The sequence below is a fragment of the Cololabis saira genome, chromosome 14, assembly GCF_033807715.1.
Source record: "Cololabis saira isolate AMF1-May2022 chromosome 14, fColSai1.1, whole genome shotgun sequence".
NCBI classification, from domain to species: domain Eukaryota; kingdom Metazoa; phylum Chordata; class Actinopteri; order Beloniformes; family Belonidae; genus Cololabis; species Cololabis saira.
In genome coordinates, this window is record NC_084600.1 from 42,355,050 (window position 1) to 42,364,298 (window position 9,249).

The 9,249-nt window shown below is 40.9% G+C and overlaps 1 protein-coding gene across 2 annotated transcripts in view; it reads left to right on the plus strand.

Moving 5' to 3' along the window:
* Positions 1-9,249, plus strand: part of slc7a1a (solute carrier family 7 member 1a) — a 47,556-nt gene that overhangs the window by 38,296 nt on the left and 11 nt on the right. For both annotated transcript variants that reach the window (XM_061740630.1, XM_061740631.1), the window contains exons 9-14: positions 104-240; positions 1,299-1,401; positions 4,821-5,026; positions 5,265-5,416; positions 5,508-5,616; positions 8,343-9,249. The exon at positions 8,343-9,249 is cut by the window's right edge and continues 11 nt beyond it. In XM_061740630.1, coding sequence (XP_061596614.1) covers positions 104-240; positions 1,299-1,401; positions 4,821-5,026; positions 5,265-5,416; positions 5,508-5,616; positions 8,343-8,524 — 889 coding nt within the window. In that variant the 3' untranslated portion in view covers positions 8,525-9,249. The remainder of the gene's footprint in view (positions 1-103; positions 241-1,298; positions 1,402-4,820; positions 5,027-5,264; positions 5,417-5,507; positions 5,617-8,342) is intronic.

A 9,249-nucleotide genomic window follows, 5' to 3' on the forward strand; every position in this document is an offset into this window, starting at 1 on the left:
ACCTCTTTTAATTCCTCCTTTTCCCCTCGTTCCCTCGTCCCCTCCACCCTCCGCCCACGACTATCACACCAATCCGATGTTTTTCCTCCCCACTCTGTCCCAGTCTGTTGGGCTCCATGTTCCCCCTGCCCCGTATCATCTTTGCCATGTCGCGGGATGGCCTGCTCTTCTCCTTCCTGGCCCACGTCAGCGAGAGGAAAGCCCCCGTAACCTCCACTTTCGCTGCCGGGATTATGTCTGGTAAGACGACAGGGGGGACGTGGATCCAGCAGGGATAAGAAAACAGATGTGCGTACGAGTAGTGGGCCGTAAAAAAAGAGGTCCAGGTCATAAAGTCAGGAGAGAGACGGTGTCAGATGACAGTGAAGGTTTCAGTCAGGAAAAAAATGAAGACAGGCCAAAAAGGGAGTGCGGACCGCTAGGGCTGGGGAGCGATTCAAATGTCAAGAATCGATTCGATTCAGATTCTTAAGATTCAGAATCGATTATCAAGATTTGATTCAATCCGCTTCAATTCCGATATTGATTTGGGTTAGTGTTATTAAAACTGTTTTTTGAGCTGTTGCATGAATTATATGACTGTAGTTCTGCAACATATTAATACTAGTATTATATTGAGATTAAACAGCAAGTATTGCAGCTAATGATGCTGTAAGGACCAATCAGCTCCCAGAATGCTGATAGAACTGCTTTCAGAAACATCGTGGGGCAGAATTACCAAACAGATCCAGGGAGGAAACAGAGACGGATGAAATCGGTTTTAATTTTTCCCACATTCCGTTTAACTTTTTTCCATTTTCGGCCTTTTAGGTTTTAAATTTTTGAGAATTTGGTTTTTAGCATTTTATGCAATTGCAACCCCAGTATATAAAGTAATGAAATATAGACAATTTATACAATTATAACTGAAAACTTTAATGTTTTCATACCTTTAAACATATTTAAAGGCAATAACATGGCACAAGTTATTCTGGTGTCCAACAAAACATTCCTTTTTTGGGCATAAACAAAAAAAAATGAAAAAAAAAAAATCGATCTTTAGACATACAAATCAATTTTTAGGAATAAATATGGGAATCGATTTAGAATCGATTTTTTCAACACAGGCCTATTCTTGCTATGATCACTGTGTCCTCTTGGGGACATCATGATGTCCAGCGTGCTACAACTCCTACAATAACAGGCCAAGCGATCATGTTCTGCCAATCCAGTTACTTTTATGTTAAAGGTTCTCGTCGTCAGATATGCGCTCTAATGTTCTCCTCTCTCCCTCTGATTCCCTTCCTGATGTATCTTAGCAATCATGGCGTTTCTGTTCGACCTGAAGGACCTGGTGGACCTGATGTCTATCGGGACGCTGCTGGCGTATACATTAGTAGCCGCCTGTGTGTTGGTTCTCAGGTGAGTAGGTTTTGATTTGATTTGATTTGATTTGAAGATTTTATAGTACAAAAAAGTAATAAAACAGAATACTAATATATACCAAAAAAAAAAAAATATATATATATATATATATATATATATATGTATATGTACAGCGCTTGGGCAGACCTCACGGATCCACCAACATGCTTGAAACGGAGTAGGATTGAAGTAAACACTTATCCAGTTCTACCCCTGAATCTGACATTCTTACATATAACAAGTCGAGTTTCAATAAGCTTACTTATAAAACACACATACCTACTTTAATAACTGTTCAATACAGTGATATAATACTCAATTATATGTATATATAAATATAGTCAAAATCAAAACAAATCAAAGCAAACTAAAGAAAAGAAAACAAACGCCCAGCATTAAGTTGTGCTACTATGTATGTATGTAATAATAGAAGTAAATATAATGCATAGTATTACATTATCATTACTTTACTATAATACTACAATATAATAGAGAACAATAGACAGCAATGATATAAGAATATACTTGAATAACTATATAAGAGTAGATATGCTATATATACACTGTTTCATATATTTACCTCCAATTATAAACATAGAAATGACTATAAATCTATATATCGACATATCTACATATAACTATAAATCAGTATATATTAATAGAGATATAGATACACAAATACTGTATGTATAATACAACTCAATATATCCATATAAATACCTACATATAACATATCTCCATAATATACATCTATATATCTACATATATTAATAAATGTACATATCTACATGTTTATTCGCATCTGTATTTTGAGTAGAATGTTTCTTTGTATCTTTTTTTAAATTGTGATTTAACCAGAGAGGCTCGGTTGAGCTTGTCTTCACTTGTCCATGCATGAGTCTTAGCTGGAAGTCACAGCAGCGAGCGGCTCATTTTTATTCTGGAGCCGTTCCAGCCCCGGGCTGAAACGTTCTCCTGTGATCCGGCGAAAGCAGAGCGTGTCATAAAGGAGCTAAACAGCCCAACACCCGTGGCAGTGAATGTAGTCACACTACTTGGAGCTTGTAGAGAAAACTTGTTTTCTCATGGGAAAGAAATTTAGAATCTTACAGGTATTGGTATGATGTATTCACTCATGGATTTTAAGACGTCATTTTATTTTCAGGAGTTTGTATGAGTCACAAATTACAGGAAAAAACTTTTCTGAACTTGTGGCACTTTTTTCAGTCTTTGCGATATTACGGAGATGGAAAAACGCTGTATTATAAACGTGATTAATATGAAGTTTAAACAACAAATCAGTTTTGAAAATAACACCTAGGCATCTCATAGTTGCACTGGAAGCCATCGCAACACCATTTTATCCCCCTAAGATGCTTGGGACCAAAAATAATAACCTCTGTTTTATCTGAATTTAGAAACAAAAAAATCCTTGATGTCCCTAAGACATGCCTGAAGTCTAACTAAAAATTCAGTTTCACCTGGCTTCATAGACAAATAAAGCTGCGTATCATCAGCATAGCAATGAAAATGAAAACCGTAGGTCTGGATTATACTTCCCAATGGCTGCATGTATAAACTGAACAAGATTGGCACTAGTACTGAACCCTGCAGGACACCATAACAGACCCTAGCACTGAACCCTGCGGGACACCATAACAGACCCTAGCACTGAACCCTGCGGGACACCGTAGCAGACCCTAGCACTGAACCCTGCGGGACACCGTAGCAGACCCTAGCACTGAACCCTGCAGGACACCGTAACAGACCCTAGCACTGAACCCTGCAGGACACCATAGCAGACCCTTTTCTTTCCTGAAGAAACCTCATGTACATGAACAAACTGGAACCTGTCAGATAGATATGATTTAAACCAACGTAGAGCTGAACCTTAAATCCCAACAACATGCTCTAAACTGCAGTAAAATGCAGATCTAGTGTCAAAAGCAGCAGTGAGGTAGAACCAGTATGGACACTAATCCCTTACCTGAGGTCCAGTAGAACCAGTATGGACACTAATAATAATAAAAATGACTTTGATTTATATAGCGCCCTTCAAGGCACCCAGAGTGCTTTTACAGAGATCATTATTCATTCATACACATCCTCACTGGTGGTGGTAGCTACGTTTTGTAGCCACAGCTGCCCTGCAGACTGACAGAAGCGTGGCTGCCATATCGCGCCAAACGGCCCCTCCGACCACCATTAACATTCATACACATTCAAACACGTTCACGCGGGGCAAAGTGGGTAAGGTGTCTTGCCCAAGGACACTACGATCCCTCATCTGAGGTCCAGTAGAACGAGTATGGACACTAATCCCTTATCAGAGGTCCAGTAGAACCAGTATGGACACTAATCCCTTATCTGAGGTCCAGTAGAACCAGTATGGACACTAATCCCTTATTTGAGGTCCAGTAGAACCAGTATGGACACTAATCCCTTATCAAAGGTCCAGTAGAACCAGTATGGACACTAATCCCTTATTTGAGGTCCAGTAGAACCAGTGCTGTCTCTGTGCTATGATGCATTCTGAACCCTGACTATAAAACTCCAAACACATCATTTCTATACAAATGGTCACATGACTGTCCGCAACGACCTTTTCCAGAATTTTAGATACAAATGGAAGGTTGGAAATTGGTCTATAATTAGCTATAAGGTGTCTAGGTCAAGAGAAGGTTTTTTAAGTTAAGGTTTAATTACTGCAACTTTAAAAACCTGTGGTACATATGATCCTAAGTTTAGTGATGAGTTGATCTGGTCCAGTATTGTCATACCAATAAGAGAAACAACATTTTTGAATAGTCGAGTCGGGATGGGGTTGATTTAGCTCTATTGACGACTGAGGTCAGCTCGGGGAGCTCTATAGGATCCAGTCTAGAGTCAAGTCAGAGTCTGAGGAAGTCGCTAAAGCTGAAAAAATGCCCACAAGATTGATTTTCTTCTCTTAATTCTGATGATTTTACTGCTAGCTACAGCCTGGCTACAGCGCTGAACAGAAAACATTTTTTTATTATCCTTTATCAACGATGAATAATAAGCTGTTCTAGCTTTGCGAATGGCTTTTTGATATACAATTAGATTATCTTTCCATGCACGATAAGACTCTACAGACTTACAAGAGTATGACTTCCTTTCCATTTTACGCACTTCAAGTCAATGCAATAAAAGTCATAAATAAACAAAACATTGAGCCGTCTTGCATAATATTTACTGCATCTTTTCTCAGTGAATGTGATCTATTATTTGTATAATATAATTTTAAAATAGGATTTGGGCACCTGTCATAGTTCCTGAGTGACCAGTCATAAGCAGATTCACGGCCTCTCTGTTGGCATCAGTGGCGATGTGACCGGTGCTGTTAATAGTATCAACAGAGCTAACAGAATAGTCGGGTGTGTCCGTTGTTTCAGGTACCAGCCTGAGATGTCCACCGCCGTCTACCAGAGGGCCAATAGCCAGGATGAGTCGGACTTGGGCGACAGTATCAGCGTTCCCAGCATGGACATCCTGCCTGGGGTCGAGGAAAGGTTCAGCTTCCAGAGCCTGCTCTCCCCAGATAACTCCGAGCCATCAATACTGTCTGGCTTCATCGTCAACATCTGCACCTCTGTCTTGGGTACGCTTTCATTCCAGACTCGGTTGACGGAGGTCAATTTGGTTTTACATTTCTGAGAAATTACTACTTTGGAGTAACATTTGGTAGAGCTCTGTATGGTACTGTTTCTATTTGACCCACTCGTTCCCACTTCCTGTGGATTCTGTCGACTTCCAGACGATGGAATGACAATATGACTTATCTTAAATGTGCAGACTTACATATACATGAATAAAACTAGCTATACATACTTCTGCAGGGATACTGATCCTGGTATTCAGTGTTTTGGCGGTGCAGGGTAGCATCACCCCATGGATCATCATAGCCCTCACCGTTATCTTCATGGTGTGTCTAATCCTCGTCTTCATCGTCGGGAGGCAGCCTCAGAGCAAGACAAAACTCTCTTTCAAGGTTTGATTGAATCTCTATTTAGCCCTATCCAAACTCGTGTTTACTGCATGTTAAAACCAGCGTGTTTCCTTGTTCTGCCTCGGACTCTCAGGTCCCCCTGCTGCCCTTCCTCCCCGTGGTCAGCATGTTTGTCAATGTCTACCTGATGATGCAGCTGGACCGAGGCACTTGGATTCGATTTTCAATCTGGATGGCTATAGGTACTTATACTCCCTTACCTCTTGCTTCCTACACAGAGCTGGCCCAAGGCATAAGCGAACTAAGCGGCTGCTTAGGGCCCCGTGACCACTAGGGGGCACCCAAGAGTTAGAAAAAAAAAGAAAAAAATACAATTTTTTCATGTGTGAGTGATGATTCATACATTATCAAAGAATCAGAATCAGGTTTATTAGGTCGGCTTAGAAAACTGTTTTTGACTTTGGATACACCGGCGGCGACACGATGGTATTGTGCGCCTGTTTTGGTATGTTATTGTACAAAAACACAATCATTAATATTATTACATCAACAATATTATGTTAACTAGAGTAGACGACTGCTGGCATATTGACTGCTGCCTCTCGGCGCTATTTGTTTGATTTTATTTGTTTATTCTATTTAATAATGTCTGTTTTTGTACATTTGAAGTTGTTTTTATATGGAGAACATATTGACAAGGTTTATCTAAGTTGAGTGATTTTAATTATAGTTCTAGTTTTTGTAGAGTTGTTGTTGCACTTAATTGTTGTTGTTTCACTTCAAATTGTTGCATATTGCTGTTGCAGTTTATTTAAAACCAAAAATAAAGTAGATAACGTGTTTACAGTAAATGGTTTATAAATGATCTATTTGATTATTTTGTTTCTTTTAGTAGGCCTACACTGTAGATGACACTCAGTACTATATCACTTTAAATATTAAGTGTAAATCAACCCCAGGCCATTCTTGTAGCTGAATTTGCTCCCATTTCAGATTAAAAACCATAGATGGTAAAAACCTGCCAGGCTGACGATAGGATGATGGAAACAACACTGCTGCAACTGTGCAGCTCTTTGACCTTTTATCTATTGATTCTCTGTGTGGCCAGTAGTTGCTGACTTTGCAAAATATTAATTGAAAGATTTTTCTGCAAGTTTGTTCATCTTATGTCTACGGAAGAGTATTAGGGCCATGCACAAAAAAAAATATTTGAGAGGGTGAAGATTTTTTTTTATTGTGCACTTCGAGAAAAAAGTCGAAATGTCGAGAAAAAAAGTTGAAACGTCGAGATTAATGTTGAAATACATTTTCAAGAATAAAATTTTGTAGATAAAGTTGAAATTCTGCCTTTTTTCTCAACATTTCAACTTTATTCTTTATTCCCCTTATTCTCTCTATTTTTTTTTTTCTTCTTCCGGCTCTCGGCGAAGGCGGACGCTTTTCTGCTCCTCTCCCTTATCTATCTGCCCTGCTACTGCTTTTGTCCTGTTTCGTCTTCAGAGTCTCTCCTTTTCACTCCTCCGAAATTCTACAATCATGTAATTGATTAACTGGTCTCTCAGCACAATTTACCAAATTTTTGCGACAGAAGTCAGGGGGTAAGGGAGCCCTCTTGCCCCAATGGGACATTTTTTGCTGGATACACAATGGATTCCTACAAACATTGGAAACCGTTGTGTTTGGCGATCCTGTTTGTCGAGGACGTTGAAGATGCCTTCATAATTGGATTTATGATAGCAGGATTTCTCCTAATCAGAGGAGGGGGATTCCTGGTCTACCGACAAACGCGTAAGTCGTCGACAGCTGTTTTGGCCGTTTCAGAGCTGCCGGACGTGATTGATGGGATAAGCACGGCTATAGAAGTTGGAAGCTCGGCTCGGCGGGAATTGATCACAAATTCGTCTGTTTGGAGTCGCCATTGATGAACCAGAGACTAAAGGCAGACGGAAAATTACTGAGTCTGTCTGTTTGCAATATAATTGTTGATTCTATAATCTGGCCTTGACAGGGCGGTTTGGCCGATCGCTCTAGTCACAATCTCCCTGGTGGAATGTAAACAAGGGACTCTGCCCCCACCAACCCTCCCCTCTCCAGGAACATCTGTGGACCTGTTTTCAGAACTGACCGAGCCGACTGATAACATCAAGGACATTGGCTGAGGAGTAGCTCTAAGCGAAGTTCACGGACTTACCCCCCCCCCCCCCCCCCCCTTATCAGCCCCTCCCAACGCAGTCTCTGGGTTTTGAGCGCCACGAAGCCACGGCGATCACCTGGACGTGCTGTGCTGGGACCCCCCCCCCCCCCCCCAACCCCCCCCACCGCACAATACCATCGTGTCGCCACCGGTGTATCCGAAGTGAAAAACAGTTTTCTAAACTGCCTTTAATAAACCTGATTTTGATTCTGATTCTGATTATTCACAAAATTTCGCCTTTTTTCTCAATATTTCGACTTTTTTCTCGAAATTGTACTTCAACATTAATCTCGACATTTCAACTTTTTTCTCGAAGTGCATAATGGAAAAAAAAATCTTCCTCCTCTAAACTATTATTTTTATTTTTCTCCTGCCTGGCCCTGATTCTCTTCCGTAGCTTCCATGGTCTTAATCACTGTGAATTACAATCTAATTACAACAAAAAGTTCTTACATCTAGTTTAACAAGTGTATTTGTAATGACAGGGAAGAACATGAAATAAGTTTATAGTGGGTGTGTGAATGATCAATAATCATTATTATTGGCAGTAATAGAGGGCCCCAAAATCACATGTTGCTTAGGGCCCCATAGAGGCTTGGGCCGGCCCTGTCCCTACAGTAAATGTTTTAATCTCTGCTAACAAGTTTGGCAAATGGAAACAAGCTCTGAGACTAAACTCTGAGGAGCTCTAATGCAAACCAAACTATCAAACATCTCAAACTTTGAATGGCAATATTTACTTAAACATTGTTCTGTTTCTGTCATCTTCTGCAGGGTTTGTGATCTACTTCTGCTACGGCATTCATCACAGCAACGAGGCGGCTCGGACCCGCTCTTCTCCAGACACGGAGATGAACGGCCTGAAGCTCGACCACGAATTAGAAGCCATGTCCACGGAAAAAGACGCCTTTCTCAACAGTGGCATCGATGTCAGGGAAGAAAACGAAGATTTGTAGAACGGCTCAGCGCGCGCCGCTTCATGTCACAGGAGTACGCTTGTCAGGATAGCTCCTACTACTTCTCTGCTGGTACTCCCTTTGGGGAAAGCTATGATTTAAAAAAAAAAAAACACAAAAAAACTGTCCCAGTATTCACAAACTTTGACTCCCCCTTTCTGCTACGGAGTAGAAAGCACACAGCTGCTGATACGTCTCATGCAAAAAAGACTTCTGAGGCCATGTTTGACATTCTGCGGTGTCACGGTTTTCGCATGCTGTTACCCCTTTTTGCTTGGCAATGAATACGTGGAACATGTGACGTGGGAGTTCAGAGAAGGAGAGAGACCATGCTAGGCTTCTTGTCGTGTTGGGTTTTATTTACGTCTTTGGAGTGTGTCTGGGTTTGATTACTGGCAGCAGGACTGTGGATGGAGCTGCCGTCTGGGTGCCAGGAAGTTCTGCCTTTCTTCAGTATTCCTTTTTATCTCTTAAAACATACTAAAACTATAGAAGGTATGCAGTGACGTCACTTCCCCACTGGACCAGGCCCCCTGAGTGGCAAAACATCAGCAGAAATGGCTGCAACTAGTGGAGAAGACGGGATAACAGTCGATTATGGGCTTAAAATAAAGGCAGTTGGACTTGACAGTGACCCGTACAGTTACCCCAAGAACCAGTGGTCCATGGACATTAATATTTGGTACAGTTACCAAGAACCAGTGGTCCATGGACATTAATATTTG